The 22157-nt window shown below is 43.1% G+C and overlaps 7 protein-coding genes and 10 pseudogenes across 16 annotated transcripts in view; 10 read left to right on the top strand and 7 right to left on the bottom strand.

The window, feature by feature from the left end:
- The first annotated feature begins 46 nt into the window (after positions 1-46).
- LOC149045120 (histone H4) lies at positions 47-583 on the top strand. Its single transcript, XM_089208271.1, has one exon. The coding sequence runs from the start codon at positions 52-54 to the stop codon at positions 361-363; it is 312 nt and encodes a 103-aa protein (XP_089064397.1). The 5' UTR covers positions 47-51; the 3' UTR covers positions 364-583.
- Positions 584-809: 226 nt separating this feature from the next.
- LOC149045119 (histone H2A pseudogene) lies at positions 810-1959 on the bottom strand (annotated as a pseudogene). Its single transcript, XR_016187296.1, has one exon. The product of XR_016187296.1 is annotated as a histone H2A pseudogene (transcript).
- On the top strand, positions 1953-3093 carry LOC149045118 (histone H2B.1 pseudogene; annotated as a pseudogene). Its single transcript, XR_016187291.1, has one exon. The product of XR_016187291.1 is annotated as a histone H2B.1 pseudogene (transcript).
- LOC149045117 (histone H3-like) lies at positions 2409-3675 on the bottom strand. Its single transcript, XM_089208264.1, has one exon. The coding sequence runs from the start codon at positions 3673-3675 to the stop codon at positions 3265-3267; it is 411 nt and encodes a 136-aa protein (XP_089064390.1). The 3' UTR covers positions 2409-3264.
- An 883-nt stretch (positions 3676-4558) lies between these two features.
- Positions 4559-5095, top strand: LOC149045116 (histone H4). Its single transcript, XM_089208270.1, has one exon. The coding sequence runs from the start codon at positions 4564-4566 to the stop codon at positions 4873-4875; it is 312 nt and encodes a 103-aa protein (XP_089064396.1). The 5' UTR covers positions 4559-4563; the 3' UTR covers positions 4876-5095.
- A 226-nt stretch (positions 5096-5321) lies between these two features.
- Positions 5322-6471, bottom strand: LOC149045115 (histone H2A pseudogene; annotated as a pseudogene). The gene has a single exon (XR_016187295.1). The product of XR_016187295.1 is annotated as a histone H2A pseudogene (transcript).
- On the top strand, positions 6465-7605 carry LOC149045114 (histone H2B.1 pseudogene; annotated as a pseudogene). The gene has a single exon (XR_016187292.1). The product of XR_016187292.1 is annotated as a histone H2B.1 pseudogene (transcript).
- Positions 6921-8187, bottom strand: LOC149045113 (histone H3-like). Its single transcript, XM_089208263.1, has one exon. It carries the CDS (start codon positions 8185-8187, stop codon positions 7777-7779), a length of 411 nt encoding a protein of 136 aa, XP_089064389.1. The 3' UTR covers positions 6921-7776.
- Positions 8188-9070: 883 nt separating this feature from the next.
- LOC149045112 (histone H4) lies at positions 9071-9607 on the top strand. Its single transcript, XM_089208267.1, has one exon. It carries the CDS (start codon positions 9076-9078, stop codon positions 9385-9387), a length of 312 nt encoding a protein of 103 aa, XP_089064393.1. The 5' UTR covers positions 9071-9075; the 3' UTR covers positions 9388-9607.
- On the bottom strand, positions 9384-10983 carry LOC149045111 (histone H2A pseudogene; annotated as a pseudogene). The gene has a single exon (XR_016187298.1). The product of XR_016187298.1 is annotated as a histone H2A pseudogene (transcript).
- Positions 10977-12121, top strand: LOC149045110 (histone H2B.1 pseudogene; annotated as a pseudogene). Its single transcript, XR_016187294.1, has one exon. The product of XR_016187294.1 is annotated as a histone H2B.1 pseudogene (transcript).
- LOC149045109 (histone H3-like) lies at positions 11433-12881 on the bottom strand. The gene has a single exon (XM_089208266.1). It carries the CDS (start codon positions 12701-12703, stop codon positions 12293-12295), a length of 411 nt encoding a protein of 136 aa, XP_089064392.1. The 5' UTR covers positions 12704-12881; the 3' UTR covers positions 11433-12292.
- A 94-nt stretch (positions 12882-12975) lies between these two features.
- Positions 12976-14112, top strand: LOC149045108 (histone H4). Its single transcript, XM_089208268.1, has one exon. It carries the CDS (start codon positions 13591-13593, stop codon positions 13900-13902), a length of 312 nt encoding a protein of 103 aa, XP_089064394.1. The 5' UTR covers positions 12976-13590; the 3' UTR covers positions 13903-14112.
- A 346-nt stretch (positions 14113-14458) lies between these two features.
- Positions 14459-15369, bottom strand: LOC149045107 (histone H2A pseudogene; annotated as a pseudogene). Its single transcript, XR_016187299.1, has one exon. The product of XR_016187299.1 is annotated as a histone H2A pseudogene (transcript).
- A 122-nt stretch (positions 15370-15491) lies between these two features.
- LOC149045106 (histone H2B.1 pseudogene) lies at positions 15492-16016 on the top strand (annotated as a pseudogene).
- Positions 16017-17009: 993 nt separating this feature from the next.
- Positions 17010-22157, top strand: part of LOC149045100 (uncharacterized) — a 56358-nt pseudogene continuing 51210 nt past the window's right edge. Inside the window, exon 1 of the transcript XR_016186658.1 lies at positions 17010-17187. The product of XR_016186658.1 is annotated as an uncharacterized LOC149045100 (transcript). The remainder of the gene's footprint in view (positions 17188-22157) is intronic.
- Positions 17181-22157, top strand: part of LOC149045105 (uncharacterized) — a 7828-nt pseudogene continuing 2851 nt past the window's right edge. Inside the window, exon 1 of the transcript XR_016186657.1 lies at positions 17181-22157. This exon is cut by the window's right edge and continues 2851 nt beyond it. The product of XR_016186657.1 is annotated as an uncharacterized LOC149045105 (transcript).

Below are 22157 nucleotides of genomic sequence, written 5' to 3'. Positions count from 1 at the left end.
GTTCAGGGCCGACAACAATTGCATCCGTAACATTCGAAAGAAAAACAAATCATGTCTGGACGCGGCAAAGGAGGTAAAGGGCTTGGAAAAGGGGGCGCCAAGCGCCATCGAAAGATTCTGCGAGACAACATCCAGGGAATCACCAAGCCAGCAATCCGACGTCTGGCTCGCCGCGGTGGTGTCAAGCGTATTTCCGGGCTTATTTACGAAGAGACCCGCGGAGTCCTCAAAGTCTTCCTGGAAAACGTTATCCGTGATGCTGTGACTTACACCGAACACGCCAAACGGAAGACCGTTACCGCAATGGATGTGGTCTACGCCCTTAAACGCCAAGGCCGTACCCTATACGGTTTTGGCGGGTAGAGAATCACGGAAACCTCAGAGAATTGATAAACGGCTCCTTTAGGAGCCACCACCTCATGCGAAAGTCGTGATCAGCCACAGTGATGGTCAAACCCTGTGTTTGAACAACGAGTCAAAGGGCGATATTATTCTGCTCTCAACGTTTCTCCTAGTCCTTGTGTTAGCGTTAATGCAGTGTAACTCGAGTCGCTTGTCGTGGTGTGCAAAATAGTCTCTCGTTCCAACAGGGAACTGGGATGGCAGGAAATAGGAAATAGGAAATAGGAAATTGGAGTTTCAAAAGCCATGCAAAGCTGGGTTCAGCGAACGTTCTACTCAAATTCTATTACTGTTCCACGCAAAGGAATAGAAAAGATTAAAGCGGATTTGCGACAACCACGCAAACTTGTGATCAGCGATCGTACCATTCAAACTCAAATGCGTTTCTCTGTCTTGATAGGTAGGAAGGCAGTTTATGCAAGTCGCAAATTCCACGCTCCAACAATTGAAAGAGAGACAGTAGCGGGCTGCAAATGTGTCGAGGCATTTTGCAAATCCAAATTACCATCGTCCAACCAAACGAACGAAAACAAAGTCGCCGGCAATGTTTCCAAAAAAAAGCAAAGCTGATTTGAATTGTCTTTCTTTCCGTCTGTTTGATTTGACTTGCTTTTTATTTGTTTAACTAGTTCGGGATCAAAAATGCGGCATGTAAGCGATGGACACTAGGTGAACTGAAACGATTTGTTTTGATCGATAACAAAGTAAAGACGCGAGCGCTTGTGTGTGCATGTACGAGTGTCAATTGGAGTAGATGGATTTTTCACTGATCACGACTTTTTTCGAGGTTTGGTGGCTCCTAAAGGAGCCGTTTTGAAGTTTGATGTTGTCAATGGTGCTTCTTCTTGGGTAGCAGCACGGCCTGTATGTTGGGAAGAACACCGCCCTGGGCGATCGTTACACCAGCTAGAAGTTTGTTCAATTCCTCGTCGTTTCGGACGGCCAACTGCAGGTGTCTGGGAATGATTCTGCTCTTCTTGTTGTCACGAGCGGCGTTTCCGGCCAACTCTAGAATTTCAGCACTTAGATACTCGAGCACAGCGGCCAAGTATACGGGAGCACTCGCCCCGACACGCTCTGCATAGTTTCCTTTGCGAAGGAGTCGGTGGATGCGGCCGACTGGAAACTGAAGACCTGCTCGGCTGGACCTGCTCTTTTTTGCCTTGGTGCCCGACGCTTTTCCTTTCCCTCGGCCGGTCATTTTAGTTTTCTCTCTCGCAAGCCAGCTCGTGCTAGGACACACACTAAAATTCCAACGATTTTGTTGTCTAAATTGTGACGCGTTCCGAGTCGTGACGCCGTACTTATCTCGCGGCTCGCGCGCGCTAACGGATCGAAACCCTCCAATCAAAATAATTCCGCCCTCTGTTGCCTCTCAGTCTTTTGTTCCTTTCACAGCTGTATCTGAGCCAATCGCTTCAAAGAGAATTTTCGTTGGCATACTAATTGATCCTCAACAATGGACCTTAAATAGGGAGTAAATTCTCCTGTCTAGTCACTCACCTCAGTTTATTTTTGAGAGAACGGTGATAGATTTTCTTTCGAAAACGATGGCACCAAAATTTCCCGCGGCCGGAAAAGGCGAGAAGAGAGCCGGCAAGGTTAAATCAGCCCCGACAGACCCTGGCAAGAAAAAGAAGAGAAGCAAGAGAAAGGAGAGCTATGCGATCTACATCTACAAAGTGTCGAAACAGGTGCACCCCGACACCGGTATCTCCAGCAAAGCCATGGGTATCATGAACTCGTTTGTCAACGATGTCTTTGAACGCATCGCGACCGAATCCTCGCGGCTCGCACACTACAACAAGAAGTCCACCATCAGCTCTCGCGAAATCCAGACCGCCATTAGGTTACTGTTACCGGGCGAACTCGCAAAACATGCAGTAAGCGAGGGTACAAAAGCAGTCACCAAATATACAAGCAGCAAGTGAACTGCCCGACCTCACAAACAAACGGCTCCTTCAGGAGCCACCACATATCATGAAAGTAAATGTCCAACATTGTTGTTGTTTCTTTCTTTCTTTCTTTCTTTCTTTTCTTTTTCGAGTCTCTGATTTTTATTCAGTCAGACTCAGTTTCAGTGAACATGTTTTGCTGGTGCGAATGAGTTATTAATCTAGTACAAAAGGCAGGTGCATGGGGCGTATCCGTTGGTAATAAATAATTTGCTTTTGCCAAGTAAGGAACATGAAAAGGCAACAACATTGAATTAAAAGTCGGAACCAATTATACGAACGACTGAAAGCGCAATTGGTGCCCTCTATGTTTGTCTGGTACAAACAAACACACGCTGTTACCGAACGGTAATAACGTAGAGATTGAGGTAATTGCGCCTGCTTAAAAAGAGGCTGTTCCTGTGCTTGTTTGTTTTTCTGGTTTCTTGTTTGTTTGTTTGTTTGTTTGTTTGTCCTTGTTCTTGTTCTTGTTCTTGTTTTTTTCTTGTTTTTTGCTTTTTTTGCCAAGTAAGGAACAAGAAAAGACAGCGGCAATGAATTGTAACGTCGGTACAAATTATACGAACGGCTGAAAGCGCAAAATGGTGACCTTTATGTTTGTCTAGTTCAAGCAAACTCGCGGAAAACGCATCAAAACAGTTGACCTCCGTCGCTGCTCACTTTCTGTCAAATTTTTGTCGCCAATCAAACCGAGAGTCGATCGCTCGAATGTTCTGACAAGATATCTTTTTTTCTCACTCACGTAACAAAAACCAAGAAAATGAAACAACAACCACAACAAAACGAAACGGAACACACACAGAAAAATTAAAGACGTGTAAAAGGAGATGGGCTGCTCATTGACCTTTAGGTTAGTGGTGGCTCCTAAAGGAGCCGTTAGTGTTTGTTTGATGACCAAGCGACTGTACTAAGCCCGCTCGCCACGAATCCTTCGAGCCAACTGGATATCCTTCGGCATGATGGTTACGCGTTTGGCGTGGATGGCGCACAGATTGGTATCTTCGAACAGACCCACCAAATAAGCTTCGCTAGCCTCTTGGAGCGCTAGTACAGCGGAACTTTGGAATCGCAGATCGGTTTTGAAATCCTGCGCGATCTCCCGCACAAGCCGTTGAAAGGGCAACGTGCGGATAAGTAACTCCGTAGACTTCTGATAACGACGGATTTCACGGAGTGCAACTGTGCCTGGTCTGTAACGGTGAGGTTTCTTCACGCCACCCGTAGCGGGAGCACTCTTGCGGGCCGCCTTAGTGGCTAGCTGTTTACGAGGAGCTTTTCCACCTGTTGATTTCCGGGCGGTTTGCTTGGTACGAGCCATAGCCAACGAGATTGGACGCTTCAGTCTAGTAATCTTCAGAAAGTTTACGCTTTTATCCCGATCTCCAGTGACAAAACCGATTTTATAACAAGCGCTCAACGATCCGATTGGTTATCCAAAGTTTGCTTGTGATTGGCTGCGGTGAATTTCTTTGTTCGGGTACTCTTTTTTTTCCGAGGACGAGGCGGAAAGTAAATTTTAGTAATCTCTGACCTGCAATTTTTCTCGAAACTGCCCTCGGGTTTCAGTTTCAGTTTCCGCAGAGGCGGGTCACCTTTGGAGATGTGGTCATTGATTTTCTCTTGCTTCATGACAATAATGCGAGTTTTTCACTCACGTAACAAAAACCAAGAAAATGAAACAACAACCACAACAAAACGAAACGGAACACACACAGAAAAATTAAAGACGTGTAAAAGGAGAGGCATTTTGCAAATCCAAATTACCATTAGGAATGGATTGGTTATCCAAAGTTTGCTTGTGATTGGCTGCGGTGAATTTCTTTGTTCGGGTACTCTTTTTTTCCGAGGACGAGGCGGAAAGTAAATTTTAGTAAACTCTGACCTGCAATTTTTCTCGAAACTGCCCTCGGTTTTCAGTCGCTCGCCTTCAGTGAGTACTCTCGAAAAAGTAATAAACTAATTAGTGAGTGAGTGAGTGAGTGAGACCGAATTTGACCATGGATTACTTTGAAGGTTGTGAGTCATTTTCGCTATCCTTTAGCGTGGCCGTGTAGATAAGTGATAATGGTATTCATAAGTCGGCATTTGGCCTGGCTCTCTTGTCAATTGGAAATGTGACGTTTCCCGAGAGGTCCAGCCACACATCTCAAGTTTTGTTCAGGGCCGACAACAATTGCATCCGTAACATTCGAAAGAAAAACAAATCATGTCTGGACGCGGCAAAGGAGGTAAAGGGCTTGGAAAAGGGGGCGCCAAGCGCCATCGAAAGATTCTGCGAGACAACATCCAGGGAATCACCAAGCCAGCAATCCGACGTCTGGCTCGCCGCGGTGGTGTCAAGCGTATTTCCGGGCTTATTTACGAAGAGACCCGCGGAGTCCTCAAAGTCTTCCTGGAAAACGTTATCCGTGATGCTGTGACTTACACCGAACACGCCAAACGGAAGACCGTTACCGCAATGGATGTGGTCTACGCCCTTAAACGCCAAGGCCGTACCCTATACGGTTTTGGCGGGTAGAGAATCACGGAAACCTCAGAGAATTGATAAACGGCTCCTTTAGGAGCCACCACCTCATGCGAAAGTCGTGATCAGCCACAGTGATGGTCAAACCCTGTGTTTGAACAACGAGTCAAAGGGCGATATTATTCTGCTCTCAACGTTTCTCCTAGTCCTTGTGTTAGCGTTAATGCAGTGTAACTCGAGTCGCTTGTCGTGGTGTGCAAAATAGTCTCTCGTTCCAACAGGGAACTGGGATGGCAGGAAATAGGAAATAGGAAATAGGAAATTGGAGTTTCAAAAGCCATGCAAAGCTGGGTTCAGCGAACGTTCTACTCAAATTCTATTACTGTTCCACGCAAAGGAATAGAAAAGATTAAAGCGGATTTGCGACAACCACGCAAACTTGTGATCAGCGATCGTACCATTCAAACTCAAATGCGTTTCTCTGTCTTGATAGGTAGGAAGGCAGTTTATGCAAGTCGCAAATTCCACGCTCCAACAATTGAAAGAGAGACAGTAGCGGGCTGCAAATGTGTCGAGGCATTTTGCAAATCCAAATTACCATCGTCCAACCAAACGAACGAAAACAAAGTCGCCGGCAATGTTTCCAAAAAAAAGCAAAGCTGATTTGAATTGTCTTTCTTTCCGTCTGTTTGATTTGACTTGCTTTTTATTTGTTTAACTAGTTCGGGATCAAAAATGCGGCATGTAAGCGATGGACACTAGGTGAACTGAAACGATTTGTTTTGATCGATAACAAAGTAAAGACGCGAGCGCTTGTGTGTGCATGTACGAGTGTCAATTGGAGTAGATGGATTTTTCACTGATCACGACTTTTTTCGAGGTTTGGTGGCTCCTAAAGGAGCCGTTTTGAAGTTTGATGTTGTCAATGGTGCTTCTTCTTGGGTAGCAGCACGGCCTGTATGTTGGGAAGAACACCGCCCTGGGCGATCGTTACACCAGCTAGAAGTTTGTTCAATTCCTCGTCGTTTCGGACGGCCAACTGCAGGTGTCTGGGAATGATTCTGCTCTTCTTGTTGTCACGAGCGGCGTTTCCGGCCAACTCTAGAATTTCAGCACTTAGATACTCGAGCACAGCGGCCAAGTATACGGGAGCACTCGCCCCGACACGCTCTGCATAGTTTCCTTTGCGAAGGAGTCGGTGGATGCGGCCGACTGGAAACTGAAGACCTGCTCGGCTGGACCTGCTCTTTTTTGCCTTGGTGCCCGACGCTTTTCCTTTCCCTCGGCCGGTCATTTTAGTTTTCTCTCTCGCAAGCCAGCTCGTGCTAGGACACACACTAAAATTCCAACGATTTTGTTGTCTAAATTGTGACGCGTTCCGAGTCGTGACGCCGTACTTATCTCGCGGCTCGCGCGCGCTAACGGATCGAAACCCTCCAATCAAAATAATTCCGCCCTCTGTTGCCTCTCAGTCTTTTGTTCCTTTCACAGCTGTATCTGAGCCAATCGCTTCAAAGAGAATTTTCGTTGGCATACTAATTGATCCTCAACAATGGACCTTAAATAGGGAGTAAATTCTCCTGTCTAGTCACTCACCTCAGTTTATTTTTGAGAGAACGGTGATAGATTTTCTTTCGAAAACGATGGCACCAAAATTTCCCGCGGCCGGAAAAGGCGAGAAGAGAGCCGGCAAGGTTAAATCAGCCCCGACAGACCCTGGCAAGAAAAAGAAGAGAAGCAAGAGAAAGGAGAGCTATGCGATCTACATCTACAAAGTGTCGAAACAGGTGCACCCCGACACCGGTATCTCCAGCAAAGCCATGGGTATCATGAACTCGTTTGTCAACGATGTCTTTGAACGCATCGCGACCGAATCCTCGCGGCTCGCACACTACAACAAGAAGTCCACCATCAGCTCTCGCGAAATCCAGACCGCCATTAGGTTACTGTTACCGGGCGAACTCGCAAAACATGCAGTAAGCGAGGGTACAAAAGCAGTCACCAAATATACAAGCAGCAAGTGAACTGCCCGACCTCACAAACAAACGGCTCCTTCAGGAGCCACCACATATCATGAAAGTAAATGTCCAACATTGTTGTTGTTTCTTTCTTTCTTTCTTTCTTTCTTTTCTTTTTCGAGTCTCTGATTTTTATTCAGTCAGACTCAGTTTCAGTGAACATGTTTTGCTGGTGCGAATGAGTTATTAATCTAGTACAAAAGGCAGGTGCATGGGGCGTATCCGTTGGTAATAAATAATTTGCTTTTGCCAAGTAAGGAACATGAAAAGGCAACAACATTGAATTAAAAGTCGGAACCAATTATACGAACGACTGAAAGCGCAATTGGTGCCCTCTATGTTTGTCTGGTACAAACAAACACACGCTGTTACCGAACGGTAATAACGTAGAGATTGAGGTAATTGCGCCTGCTTAAAAAGAGGCTGTTCCTGTGCTTGTTTGTTTTTCTGGTTTCTTGTTTGTTTGTTTGTTTGTTTGTTTGTCCTTGTTCTTGTTCTTGTTCTTGTTTTTTTCTTGTTTTTTGCTTTTTTTGCCAAGTAAGGAACAAGAAAAGACAGCGGCAATGAATTGTAACGTCGGTACAAATTATACGAACGGCTGAAAGCGCAAAATGGTGACCTTTATGTTTGTCTAGTTCAAGCAAACTCGCGGAAAACGCATCAAAACAGTTGACCTCCGTCGCTGCTCACTTTCTGTCAAATTTTTGTCGCCAATCAAACCGAGAGTCGATCGCTCGAATGTTCTGACAAGATATCTTTTTTTCTCACTCACGTAACAAAAACCAAGAAAATGAAACAACAACCACAACAAAACGAAACGGAACACACACAGAAAAATTAAAGACGTGTAAAAGGAGATGGGCTGCTCATTGACCTTTAGGTTAGTGGTGGCTCCTAAAGGAGCCGTTAGTGTTTGTTTGATGACCAAGCGACTGTACTAAGCCCGCTCGCCACGAATCCTTCGAGCCAACTGGATATCCTTCGGCATGATGGTTACGCGTTTGGCGTGGATGGCGCACAGATTGGTATCTTCGAACAGACCCACCAAATAAGCTTCGCTAGCCTCTTGGAGCGCTAGTACAGCGGAACTTTGGAATCGCAGATCGGTTTTGAAATCCTGCGCGATCTCCCGCACAAGCCGTTGAAAGGGCAACGTGCGGATAAGTAACTCCGTAGACTTCTGATAACGACGGATTTCACGGAGTGCAACTGTGCCTGGTCTGTAACGGTGAGGTTTCTTCACGCCACCCGTAGCGGGAGCACTCTTGCGGGCCGCCTTAGTGGCTAGCTGTTTACGAGGAGCTTTTCCACCTGTTGATTTCCGGGCGGTTTGCTTGGTACGAGCCATAGCCAACGAGATTGGACGCTTCAGTCTAGTAATCTTCAGAAAGTTTACGCTTTTATCCCGATCTCCAGTGACAAAACCGATTTTATAACAAGCGCTCAACGATCCGATTGGTTATCCAAAGTTTGCTTGTGATTGGCTGCGGTGAATTTCTTTGTTCGGGTACTCTTTTTTTTCCGAGGACGAGGCGGAAAGTAAATTTTAGTAATCTCTGACCTGCAATTTTTCTCGAAACTGCCCTCGGGTTTCAGTTTCAGTTTCCGCAGAGGCGGGTCACCTTTGGAGATGTGGTCATTGATTTTCTCTTGCTTCATGACAATAATGCGAGTTTTTCACTCACGTAACAAAAACCAAGAAAATGAAACAACAACCACAACAAAACGAAACGGAACACACACAGAAAAATTAAAGACGTGTAAAAGGAGAGGCATTTTGCAAATCCAAATTACCATTAGGAATGGATTGGTTATCCAAAGTTTGCTTGTGATTGGCTGCGGTGAATTTCTTTGTTCGGGTACTCTTTTTTTCCGAGGACGAGGCGGAAAGTAAATTTTAGTAAACTCTGACCTGCAATTTTTCTCGAAACTGCCCTCGGTTTTCAGTCGCTCGCCTTCAGTGAGTACTCTCGAAAAAGTAATAAACTAATTAGTGAGTGAGTGAGTGAGTGAGACCGAATTTGACCATGGATTACTTTGAAGGTTGTGAGTCATTTTCGCTATCCTTTAGCGTGGCCGTGTAGATAAGTGATAATGGTATTCATAAGTCGGCATTTGGCCTGGCTCTCTTGTCAATTGGAAATGTGACGTTTCCCGAGAGGTCCAGCCACACATCTCAAGTTTTGTTCAGGGCCGACAACAATTGCATCCGTAACATTCGAAAGAAAAACAAATCATGTCTGGACGCGGCAAAGGAGGTAAAGGGCTTGGAAAAGGGGGCGCCAAGCGCCATCGAAAGATTCTGCGAGACAACATCCAGGGAATCACCAAGCCAGCAATCCGACGTCTGGCTCGCCGCGGTGGTGTCAAGCGTATTTCCGGGCTTATTTACGAAGAGACCCGCGGAGTCCTCAAAGTCTTCCTGGAAAACGTTATCCGTGATGCTGTGACTTACACCGAACACGCCAAACGGAAGACCGTTACCGCAATGGATGTGGTCTACGCCCTTAAACGCCAAGGCCGTACCCTATACGGTTTTGGCGGGTAGAGAATCACGGAAACCTCAGAGAATTGATAAACGGCTCCTTTAGGAGCCACCACCTCATGCGAAAGTCGTGATCAGCCACAGTGATGGTCAAACCCTGTGTTTGAACAACGAGTCAAAGGGCGATATTATTCTGCTCTCAACGTTTCTCCTAGTCCTTGTGTTAGCGTTAATGCAGTGTAACTCGAGTCGCTTGTCGTGGTGTGCAAAATAGTCTCTCGTTCCAACAGGGAACTGGGATGGCAGGAAATAGGAAATAGGAAATAGGAAATTGGAGTTTCAAAAGCCATGCAAAGCTGGGTTCAGCGAACGTTCTACTCAAATTCTATTACTGTTCCACGCAAAGGAATAGAAAAGATTAAAGCGGATTTGCGACAACCACGCAAACTTGTGATCAGCGATCGTACCATTCAAACTCAAATGCGTTTCTCTGTCTTGATAGGTAGGAAGGCAGTTTATGCAAGTCGCAAATTCCACGCTCCAACAATTGAAAGAGAGACAGTAGCGGGCTGCAAATGTGTCGAGGCATTTTGCAAATCCAAATTACCATCGTCCAACCAAACGAACGAAAACAAAGTCGCCGGCAATGTTTCCAAAAAAAAGCAAAGCTGATTTGAATTGTCTTTCTTTCCGTCTGTTTGATTTGACTTGCTTTTTATTTGTTTAACTAGTTCGGGATCAAAAATGCGGCATGTAAGCGATGGACACTAGGTGAACTGAAACGATTTGTTTTGATCGATAACAAAGTAAAGACGCGAGCGCTTGTGTGTGCATGTACGAGTGTCAATTGGAGTAAATGGATTTTTCACTGATCACGACTTTTTTCGAGGTTTGGTGGCTCCTAAAGGAGCCGTTTTGAAGTTTGATGTTGTCAATGGTGCTTCTTCTTGGGTAGCAGCACGGCCTGTATGTTGGGAAGAACACCGCCCTGGGCGATCGTTACACCAGCTAGAAGTTTGTTCAATTCCTCGTCGTTTCGGACGGCCAACTGCAGGTGTCTGGGAATGATTCTGCTCTTCTTGTTGTCACGAGCGGCGTTTCCGGCCAACTCTAGAATTTCAGCACTTAGATACTCGAGCACAGCGGCCAAGTATACGGGAGCACTCGCCCCGACACGCTCTGCATAGTTTCCTTTGCGAAGGAGTCGGTGGATGCGGCCGACTGGAAACTGAAGACCTGCTCGGCTGGACCTGCTCTTTTTTGCCTTGGTGCCCGACGCTTTTCCTTTCCCTCGGCCGGTCATTTTAGTTTTCTCTCTCGCAAGCCAGCTCGTGCTAGGACACACACTAAAATTCCAACGATTTTGTTGTCTAAATTGTGACGCGTTCCGAGTCGTGACGCCGTACTTATCTCGCGGCTCGCGCGCGCTAACGGATCGAAACCCTCCAATCAAAATAATTCCGCCCTCTGTTGCCTCTCAGTCTTTTGTTCCTTTCACAGCTGTATCTGAGCCAATCGCTTCAAAGAGAATTTTCGTTGGCATACTAATTGATCCTCAACAATGGACCTTAAATAGGGAGTAAATTCTCCTGTCTAGTCACTCACCTCAGTTTATTTTTGAGAGAACGGTGATAGATTTTCTTTCGAAAATGATGGCACCAAAATTTCCCGCGGCCGGAAAAGGCGAGAAGAGAGCCGGCAAGGTTAAATCAGCCCCGACAGACCCTGGCAAGAAAAAGAAGAGAAGCAAGAGAAAGGAGAGCTATGCGATCTACATCTACAAAGTGTCGAAACAGGTGCACCCCGACACCGGTATCTCCAGCAAAGCCATGGGTATCATGAACTCGTTTGTCAACGATGTCTTTGAACGCATCGCGACCGAATCCTCGCGGCTCGCACACTACAACAAGAAGTCCACCATCAGCTCTCGCGAAATCCAGACCGCCATTAGGTTACTGTTACCGGGCGAACTCGCAAAACATGCAGTAAGCGAGGGTACAAAAGCAGTCACCAAATATACAAGCAGCAAGTGAACTGCCCGACCTCACAAACAAACGGCTCCTTCAGGAGCCACCACATATCATGAAAGTAAATGTCCAACATTGTTGTTGTTTCTTTCTTTCTTTCTTTCTTTCTTTTCTTTTTCGAGTCTCTGATTTTTATTCAGTCAGACTCAGTTTCAGTGAACATGTTTTGCTGGTGCGAATGAGTTATTAATCTAGTACAAAAGGCAGGTGCATGGGGCGTATCCGTTGGTAATAAATAATTTGCTTTTGCCAAGTAAGGAACATGAAAAGGCAACAACATTGAATTAAAAGTCGGAACCAATTATACGAACGACTGAAAGCGCAATTGGTGCCCTCTATGTTTGTCTGGTACAAACAAACACACGCTGTTACCGAACGGTAATAACGTAGAGATTGAGGTAATTGCGCCTGCTTAAAAAGAGGCTGTTCCTGTGCTTGTTTGTTTTTCTGGTTTCTTGTTTGTTTGTTTGTTTGTTTGTTTGTTTGTCCTTGTTCTTGTTCTTGTTCTTGTTTTTTTCTTGTTTTTTGCTTTTTTTGCCAAGTAAGGAACAAGAAAAGACAGCGGCAATGAATTGTAACGTCGGTACAAATTATACGAACGGCTGAAAGCGCAAAATGGTGACCTTTATGTTTGTCTAGTTCAAGCAAACTCGCGGAAAACGCATCAAAACAGTTGACCTCCGTCGCTGCTCACTTTCTGTCAAATTTTTGTCGCCAATCAAACCGAGAGTCGATCGCTCGAATGTTCTGACAAGATATCTTTTTTTCTCACTCACGTAACAAAAACCAAGAAAATGAAACAACAACCACAACAAAACGAAACGGAACACACACAGAAAAATTAAAGACGTGTAAAAGGAGATGGGCTGCTCATTGACCTTTAGGTTAGTGGTGGCTCCTAAAGGAGCCGTTAGTGTTTGTTTGATGACCAAGCGACTGTACTAAGCCCGCTCGCCACGAATCCTTCGAGCCAACTGGATATCCTTCGGCATGATGGTTACGCGTTTGGCGTGGATGGCGCACAGATTGGTATCTTCGAACAGACCCACCAAATAAGCTTCGCTAGCCTCTTGGAGCGCTAGTACAGCGGAACTTTGGAATCGCAGATCGGTTTTGAAATCCTGCGCGATCTCCCGCACAAGCCGTTGAAAGGGCAACGTGCGGATAAGTAACTCCGTAGACTTCTGATAACGACGGATTTCACGGAGTGCAACTGTGCCTGGTCTGTAACGGTGAGGTTTCTTCACGCCACCCGTAGCGGGAGCACTCTTGCGGGCCGCCTTAGTGGCTAGCTGTTTACGAGGAGCTTTTCCACCTGTTGATTTCCGGGCGGTTTGCTTGGTACGAGCCATAGCCAACGAGATTGGACGCTTCAGTCTAGTAATCTTCAGAAAGTTTACGCTTTTATCCCGATCTCCAGTGACAAAACCGATTTTATAACAAGCGCTCAACGATCCGATTGGTTATCCAAAGTTTGCTTGTGATTGGCTGCGGTGAATTTCTTTGTTCGGGTACTCTTTTTTTCCGAGGATGAGGCGGAAAGTAAATTTTAGTAATCTCTGACCTGCAATTTTTCTCGAAACTGCCCTCGGGTTTCAGTTTCAGTTTCCGCAGAGGCGGGTCACCTTTGGAGATGTGGTCATTGATTTTCTCTTGCTTCATGACAATAATGCGAGTTTTTCACTCACGTAACAAAAACCAAGAAAATGAAACAACAACCACAACAAAACGAAACGGAACACACACAGAAAAATTAAAGACGTGTAAAAGGAGAGGCATTTTGCAAATCCAAATTACCATTAGGAATGGATTGGTTATCCAAAGTTTGCTTGTGATTGGCTGCGGTGAATTTCTTTGTTCGGGTACTCTTTTTTTCCGAGGACGAGGCGGAAAGTAAATTTTAGTAAACTCTGACCTGCAATTTTTCTCGAAACTGCCCTCGGTTTTCAGTCGCTCGCCTTCAGTGAGTACTCTCGAAAAAGTAATAAACTAATTAGTGAGTGAGTGAGTGAGTGAGACCGAATTTGACCATGGATTACTTTGAAGGTTGTGAGTCATTTTCGCTATCCTTTAGCGTGGCCGTGTAGATAAGTGATAATGGTATTCATAAGTCGGCATTTGGCCTGGCTCTCTTGTCAATTGGAAATGTGACGTTTCCCGAGAGGTCCAGCCACACATCTCAAGTTTTGTTCAGGGCCGACAACAATTGCATCCGTAACATTCGAAAGAAAAACAAATCATGTCTGGACGCGGCAAAGGAGGTAAAGGGCTTGGAAAAGGGGGCGCCAAGCGCCATCGAAAGATTCTGCGAGACAACATCCAGGGAATCACCAAGCCAGCAATCCGACGTCTGGCTCGCCGCGGTGGTGTCAAGCGTATTTCCGGGCTTATTTACGAAGAGACCCGCGGAGTCCTCAAAGTCTTCCTGGAAAACGTTATCCGTGATGCTGTGACTTACACCGAACACGCCAAACGGAAGACCGTTACCGCAATGGATGTGGTCTACGCCCTTAAACGCCAAGGCCGTACCCTATACGGTTTTGGCGGGTAGAGAATCACGGAAACCTCAGAGAATTGATAAACGGCTCCTTTAGGAGCCACCACCTCATGCGAAAGTCGTGATCAGCCACAGTGATGGTCAAACCCTGTGTTTGAACAACGAGTCAAAGGGCGATATTATTCTGCTCTCAACGTTTCTCCTAGTCCTTGTGTTAGCGTTAATGCAGTGTAACTCGAGTCGCTTGTCGTGGTGTGCAAAATAGTCTCTCGTTCCAACAGGGAACTGGGATGGCAGGAAATAGGAAATAGGAAATAGGAAATTGGAGTTTCAAAAGCCATGCAAAGCTGGGTTCAGCGAACGTTCTACTCAAATTCTATTACTGTTCCACGCAAAGGAATAGAAAAGATTAAAGCGGATTTGCGACAACCACGCAAACTTGTGATCAGCGATCGTACCATTCAAACTCAAATGCGTTTCTCTGTCTTGATAGGTAGGAAGGCAGTTTATGCAAGTCGCAAATTCCACGCTCCAACAATTGAAAGAGAGACAGTAGCGGGCTGCAAATGTGTCGAGGCATTTTGCAAATCCAAATTACCATCGTCCAACCAAACGAACGAAAACAAAGTCGCCGGCAATGTTTCCAAAAAAAAGCAAAGCTGATTTGAATTGTCTTTCTTTCCGTCTGTTTGATTTGACTTGCTTTTTATTTGTTTAACTAGTTCGGGATCAAAAATGCGGCATGTAAGCGATGGACACTAGGTGAACTGAAACGATTTGTTTTGATCGATAACAAAGTAAAGACGCGAGCGCTTGTGTGTGCATGTACGAGTGTCAATTGGAGTAGATGGATTTTTCACTGATCACGACTTTTTTCGAGGTTTGGTGGCTCCTAAAGGAGCCGTTTTGAAGTTTGATGTTGTCAATGGTGCTTCTTCTTGGGTAGCAGCACGGCCTGTATGTTGGGAAGAACACCGCCCTGGGCGATCGTTACACCAGCTAGAAGTTTGTTCAATTCCTCGTCGTTTCGGACGGCCAACTGCAGGTGTCTGGGAATGATTCTGCTCTTCTTGTTGTCACGAGCGGCGTTTCCGGCCAACTCTAGAATTTCAGCACTTAGATACTCGAGCACAGCGGCCAAGTATACGGGAGCACTCGCCCCGACACGCTCTGCATAGTTTCCTTTGCGAAGGAGTCGGTGGATGCGGCCGACTGGAAACTGAAGACCTGCTCGGCTGGACCTGCTCTTTTTTGCCTTGGTGCCCGACGCTTTTCCTTTCCCTCGGCCGGTCATTTTAGTTTTCTCTCTCGCAAGCCAGCTCGTGCTAGGACACACACTAAAATTCCAACGATTTTGTTCTCTAAATTGTGACGCGTTCCGAGTCGTGACGCCGTACTTATCTCGCGGCTCGCGCGCGCTAACGGATCGAAACCCTCCAATCAAAATAATTCCGCCCTCTGTTGCCTCTCAGTCTTTTGTTCCTTTCACAGCTGTATCTGAGCCAATCGCTTCAAAGAGAATTTTCGCTGGCATACTAATTGATCCTCAACAATGGACCTTAAATAGGGAGTAAATTCTCCTGTCTAGTCACTCACCTCAGTTTATTTTTGAGAGAACGGTGATAGATTTTCTTTCGAAAATGATGGCACCAAAATTTCCCGCGGCCGGAAAAGGCGAGAAGAGAGCCGGCAAGGTTAAATCAGCCCCGACAGACCCTGGCAAGAAAAAGAAGAGAAGCAAGAGAAAGGAGAGCTATGCGATCTACATCTACAAAGTGTCGAAACAGGTGCACCCCGACACCGGTATCTCCAGCAAAGCCATGGGTATCATGAACTCGTTTGTCAACGACGTCTTTGAACGCATCGCGACCGAATCCTCGCGGCTCGCACACTACAACAAGAAGTCCACCATCAGCTCTCGCGAAATCCAGACCGCCATTAGGTTACTGTTACCGGGCGAACTCGCAAAACATGCAGTAAGCGAGGGTACAAAAGCAGTCACCAAATATACAAGCAGCAAGTGAACTGCCCGACCTCACAAACAAACGGCTCCTTCAGGAGCCACCACATATCATGAAAGTAAATGTCCAACATTGTTGTTGTTTCTTTCTTTCTTTCTTTCTTTCTTTTCTTTTTCGAGTCTCTGATTTTTATTCATTCAAACTCAGTTTCAGCGAACATGTTTTGCTTTCTGTCTGCTTTACTGCCCTCGGTTTTCAGTCGCTCGCCTTCAGTGAGTACTCTCGAAAAAGTAATAAACTAATTAGTGAGTGAGTGAGACTGAATTTGACCATGACCATACCATTGTCCAACCAAGAAAGATGGGACGCTTTAGTTTCGTAATCTTCAGAAATTTTACGCTTTTCTCGCGATCTCCTGTGACAAAACCGATTTTATAAAGAGGCGCTCGACCATCTGATTAGTTATCTGAAGTTTGTTTGTGATCGGCTGCGGCGAATTTCTTTGTTCGTGTACTTTCTAAGAGAGTGAGGCGGATAGTAAATTTTAGTAAAATCTGACCTTCAATTTTTAGATCACTTTCTCTATTCGGATCATTTGTACCTTTTGAAGCATCTTCTTTAGTAAAAGTAATTTAGTTCTTTAGTTGGAGTAGCAGTTACTTTATCAAAATCAGAATCGTAGCCCTTTTGGTCGTCGCATTATCTTAGGGTTCACTTATGAGGTTTTTCCGCACTGCTCTGGTAAAAGAGGTTAAGCTTTTCTCAAAGAAAATCCCTTTAAATTTACAGTTTTGAAGAAAACAAGTTAGTATTTGACTTGTTGGTTCATGGATAACATTGTAATTAGCTTAACATTCTTAAAACTATGCGAGTTATTTTTTCTAAGCTTTATTATCTGTGAGGTACATTTTTGTTTTGGACACGAAAACGGAGAAGTATTGCGTGATATATTTTCATGGCTCAAAAATAATTAATCAAGGATTTGGGTACTCGTAGTAAGGTGGGCGATTAAGTGTTTGGTAAATAATGAATGATGAAAGAAAAAGCGGTGCAAGCCCATTTTTTGAAAGCAGTTTTTTTCGCAGTTCGTCGTAAGTGGTCGGCATTAACCTCGCGGGATAAGAAATCCTGCAGCTTACACGACGTTCATCAAGTTTTGACCGCTGTCCTATAAACTTGTATGTTCGACCCTTTATACTGCCCCAGAGCTCTTGTATTTTTAAGTCATCGTTTAACTGCATGGTTGCTTTATATCTCGACGAGGAAACATGTATTTAGTCAGTATCGTTAGCCGGAAAGTCATTTGTCGATCGAAAGATGGCTGACAATCCATAGAAGTGATTTCTTCGCTGCATTCAGAGACCTTCCCCTTCGCCCGGTAAGAAGTTTACACCACGCACACTTTCTTTCTGATCCGCTTTGTAACGTTTTTCCAGAATTACAAATCAAGCTTTGGTTTGATTTCTATCGTGGAAATTGTATAGCTGGGCTAACGTCACTGGGTTTTCAGCCAAGTTGAATCGTTTTCAAAATCTAAGGAAACAGACTATATGCACTATATATCTGTCTTCAAAGACACTAAAAGTTACTCCAACTACAACTCACATTTAAGTTATCAGCAAGTTTGAATGTTTTATTTACGAAATGTTTTTCATTCAGGGCGTCAAGCCTTCGCTGAATATCCAAACTGACTCGATTCGCGCCAAAACTTTTGTCTGACACCTAGTTGTTATTCACCTTTAATCTGGGAACCATAGGGGAAAGAACTTTCTTATCATTTTTGTTTTTAAATGATTTATTTTCATATCTCAATTTTTACTTTTTACTTGACAATGACCTGAAGTAACGGTGTAACGTCGTCGAAAATACTTTACGAACAGTTTAATTAGTTTTATGTATTTTAATAACGTTTAGCGTACAACTTTGCAAAGAAAGGTTCCTCGAGTCTCTTCTTAATTTACATTAACCTATAGTTATCTAAGTCGTAGTTTTCAACAATCAAGCTCAAGTTGTGGGAGAAATTTTTTGATTAAAATTAAAAGAAAAAGAAAGAAGATTAAATTGCAAGAGTCTGGTCCCACTGCATTTGACATGGAGGAACTTGAACAATACAAACATTGGTCAGGATACCTATTTGTGCATAGTTGTCCCTTCTCACAGTCCATATTTTGATATGGATGTGGTTGTTATCAATGGCAACAAGAAGATCACCAACATGATTCATGTGGAAAATGCATTACACCCAGTGAGCTCCACGCCCTAGAGCTCAGACCACCCCTGGAAATTCCAGAGAAAATGGCTGCCTTGATTAACACACAGACCACTGCGATAATAATTTAAGATTTTAATGTCTTCAATTTACTCTACTGAAGGGAAACTTCACAAAGTTGCATGTTAAATAATAGACTTTCCCCTTGTCAAATTTTATTTTCGACTTGTGCATCAGGCTCTCTCAAAAAAAATTCTTAAGCTGGAGAACTGATTCAACTTCATGATGTGCAGTGAGTCATTAGCAAGACTGCTTTCAGCCTTGAAAGTATTTATCAGTATGATAACTCTTTTTTACACTTTTATTCCATTGGAATCACCTAGAAAGCTTTCCCTCAAATACAACACCAAAAACAGATCACAAATTTCTCCTCTTCAAAAGGAATCCTAAACTTTTCTAATGTTGGTCAATTTTGAATTTGGCTGCCATTGTGACATGTCACAAGGTGAAGATATAAAATTTTTTTTTGCTAGTCATGAGTGAGAACAAACCAATTTTTATGCCTAAATGAAAAGTTTCACTTTTAACAATGCATATTTGTTCTTTGCTTTGGTAAACTTTTGCTCTAAGCAAGTTACAAGGAGGTGAACTTTGCAGAGGAGATTGTTTTGGTCTTCTGCAGTCAGGTTTGCAAGATGTAAATATTTCCCTTGAGTCATGAAGTAGTGCTTTGGGATTTTTTTTTTTAGCCTTCAATAAACTTGTCAGAATCCCAGTACATTGTCAGCTGAGGAAGTTCATGGATTTTAATGAGAATGTTCAGCCCGAGATATGCTGAAATTTCCACTCGGGTTGTTGTGAACATTTGATCCCCTTTCGGATGTGCATATGCATCAGTGTAAGGGATTATTTTGTCAATATAAGCATCATCAATGAATACATTGAAGAAATCTTTGGCAGTTGCATTTTCTCCGAGATCTCTGGTCAGGACATGAAATGGACAATTGCTCAACATTACTTTGTTGCAATGTGCTAGACCATTGAAGAGCATTTGGTTGGCTCTCTTCAGCAGGAAATTTTTCATTGTTACTTTTCTTGCTTCCTTCTTCTTCTTCCTCACAAGCGTATGGCTCAACATTCGAATGGCTTCCCCTTTCTTTTGACTCTAGGTTGAAAAAGTCTTCCATCTTGTCATCCACATTGCAAAGCAAGTTTTGTTCTTGCTGTGCTTGACATGCTTGTCACATTTTTTCAATTTCTTTGTTGGTAAAGCCATTCACTGCTTTCCAATACCCAGGGGAGTTTTGTTTCTAAACTACTTCTCATCATCTGTTTTGCATTCTTCACTTAGCCACTTCCACCAATTTTAGCCACCGGTTGTTTCTTTGCTTGATTTGAAGGGTGCCCTCAAACTTTTTTTGCATAAGGGCAGTCTTCACTCTGACTTTTCAAAAAGAAGGTGGTTTTGAGGTTGAAATAACTTTTTCTTGATCTTAATTTTTTTTCCAGACCTTACTAAAATATGTTCAACATATTAAAAAAGTTAACGAGAACAAGAAGAATTAAGATAATAAATGTTAACAAAGATTATCTTAAATACTACAGCCAAGATGAAAAAAAAAAAGGCATCCAGAGCATGCATGAGTGGGCTAGATATAATAAAAATACTTATAGCAAGATAGAATGAGATAGTTATATAAAGGATGTTTTGTTGTACTTTGGGTTTTGGCAAAAAAAAAAAAAAAAACCAAAACATAAAGGGAACATTGTGCTGATAAACATTTCAAAGAACAATGAGGATTTGCCGAAAAAATACTGAAATTTGCAGATCATGGTAGCTTCAGTTTAAAAATGGCAAGGTTTGGGGGTATTTCTAGTGGAACTTTTTCTCTCTAGTCTCTTATGTATTATAATTATATAAAGTATAAAGCCAGCAAATCATAGTGTTCTGGTTCTTTGTTGGAATTGTTACCAGGTAAATAAATGAATCTGGATAACTGCAGTGTATTGGAGGAGGAGATGTGTATACTGTAAAACACAGCATAGATTCTAAAGTAGTCTCCCACACAGGCACTCTTAGGCCTTGTCACGCGTCTCTTCCCCACAGACTTACACAATTGGTCTCACTTTGTTTTATTGTAACAACTTTTAATAGCTCAGTAAGTGAAGTATGGTGTTTAAAGTGAACAAAAACTCATTTTATGGGCACCCAGGAGCAGAATAAAGACTGACTCATTTTCAGGGGAAGTGTTGTCTTACACATGAAGTAGACTTCATAAATTATTTGCTCTTAGCCTCAAATTAACAGAAAAAAGAACAAATACTCAACAATATTAGCGCCACCATTCTGTTAGCTTGTCTACTGTGACAACTGTTGTAACCGTGCAATTCATTGTATAGCATTACACCAGGCAGTAAACTTCATCATTTTTTTATCTTCAGTCATGATTGTTATCTGTGCAATGAGCCTTTTTTGACATCCCTTGAAGTGCACTATTTCCACACATAGTGCATGTTATTATCTCATCTTGAGCTTTTTCTTGATGTATTGCCATGTTGCATACAATGCAGGATGTATTCCATTTTAAATGGACAGCTATGCATTGACCTTTAAGTAAATGCTCTTGTACTTTTGGTGTTGTTAGATTTATATCCTTTAAATATTCTATTTCTTCATATTCTGTCAAGCCTTTTGTATTTAAATATGTCTCATCCTCAAAAATTTTCACTTTTAAATCCTTGAAGTGGTATGACTTTCCAGCATGAATTTGGTTGATAATGTTTTCCCATAGCACAAGCTTTATGGAATTAGTGTTGTCTCTTATGACACTATCACATTTGTATTTCATTTTATCATTTTGTACTATGGGTTGCTTATTTTCTTTCTTTGTTAGTACCCTGACCTTTAAATCCACGGTCTCATAAATATCTTTGGCAAGGGTTTCATTAACAGTGCATAGTTTAGTAGCAAATTGTTCACTGAATTCAAATTCCAGTTGAGAAGGTGTAATTTTTGCTTGTTTGAGATAGCATATTCTTCTGTTGTTATGTGGAATGGTTTGGATGCTGTGGGCTTGACTCCCTGAATTTTTAATGGTGACTTGTTTTTAAAGGCTTGAGTTAAGTTCACTTGTTTTCTAGTAGCAAATAGCACATACTATTTCATTGTCACTTCATTGAATGTGCCAATCAAAGAAGCTGACTCTTGGGTTTTCTTTGAATGGGTGACCCTAGTCAATTGATGGACATTACCCTCTAGGGAATCTGAAAATTAATCTTTCAGGTAGTGAACCCTATTATTAAAAGTAAAATAGTTAAAAAAATACTGAGGGCAATGTCCTTCATAACATATTTCAATTGTAAAAACTGTAAAATAAAACATAACTGACAGATTTTTCTGTCCTTTGGGTTTGATGCTTTTGGTGGTTGGAGATTATCTGATTCTTTTTTCTTTGTTTGTGCCAGGAAATTAAGGCATGGTACAAAAACTACTGGACTGTAGTTGAGTTTTTGCTGTCTCATTAACAATACAGTCAAGTCAAAATGCTTTTGAGTGGTAGGCAAGCTGGCTATAGTAATAGGCAGCAGAGGCCCTTTGAAAATATTGGCCTCAAATGTTTGCATCTGGTGTATTTAGGGTAAACTGAGCCACTATTAGATAGCGTTAACATAACAGTAATGAAGAGTCACACAAGACCTTCAGTTTTCAAATTGAAGTTATATTCTGCCAGATGCATTATTGGAAAACATGTAATTGACTGGGCAGTTAAAACAAGCTGAACTAACTTGGTTTGTACTGCATTACAGATAACAAACCTAAATTTTTGTTTCAATATCAACATCCTTTCAATTTGCAGTCATTACTCAATACATAATGTAATAGCACTGTATGTCCTCTGCTATCTGTCAGTTTTGTTTATAGTTTTGTAATCAGAAGTTCCAGAAAAGCTATAGAATTAACTACTGAAGTTAAAGGGTAGAAATGATTAAAACTCACAGTCACTTACATAGTCACTGTCTGACTCTGAGTCAGGACTGCAAGGAAGTAGATCAAAGAGAGTGCCTATTTCCGCTACTTCCTCCTGAACTGTCTGCTGCTAATGATGATGAGCAGCAAAAGATGATACCTCTAGGATGAG

The sequence above is a fragment of the Pocillopora damicornis genome, chromosome 5, assembly GCF_964200805.1.
Source record: "Pocillopora damicornis chromosome 5, jaPocDami1.2, whole genome shotgun sequence".
Lineage (NCBI taxonomy): Eukaryota > Metazoa > Cnidaria > Anthozoa > Scleractinia > Pocilloporidae > Pocillopora > Pocillopora damicornis.
Note: the sequence above shows the minus strand (reverse complement) of the source record. Positions and strands in the feature narration are given on the sequence as shown.

Coding starts and splice junctions, on each gene's coding strand:
- LOC149045120 (XM_089208271.1), top strand. CDS start 52: ATGTCTGGACGCGGCAAAGGAGGTAAAGGGCTTGGAAAAGGGGGCGCC.
- LOC149045117 (XM_089208264.1), bottom strand. CDS start 3,675: ATGGCTCGTACCAAGCAAACCGCCCGGAAATCAACAGGTGGAAAAGCT.
- LOC149045116 (XM_089208270.1), top strand. CDS start 4,564: ATGTCTGGACGCGGCAAAGGAGGTAAAGGGCTTGGAAAAGGGGGCGCC.
- LOC149045113 (XM_089208263.1), bottom strand. CDS start 8,187: ATGGCTCGTACCAAGCAAACCGCCCGGAAATCAACAGGTGGAAAAGCT.
- LOC149045112 (XM_089208267.1), top strand. CDS start 9,076: ATGTCTGGACGCGGCAAAGGAGGTAAAGGGCTTGGAAAAGGGGGCGCC.
- LOC149045109 (XM_089208266.1), bottom strand. CDS start 12,703: ATGGCTCGTACCAAGCAAACCGCCCGGAAATCAACAGGTGGAAAAGCT.
- LOC149045108 (XM_089208268.1), top strand. CDS start 13,591: ATGTCTGGACGCGGCAAAGGAGGTAAAGGGCTTGGAAAAGGGGGCGCC.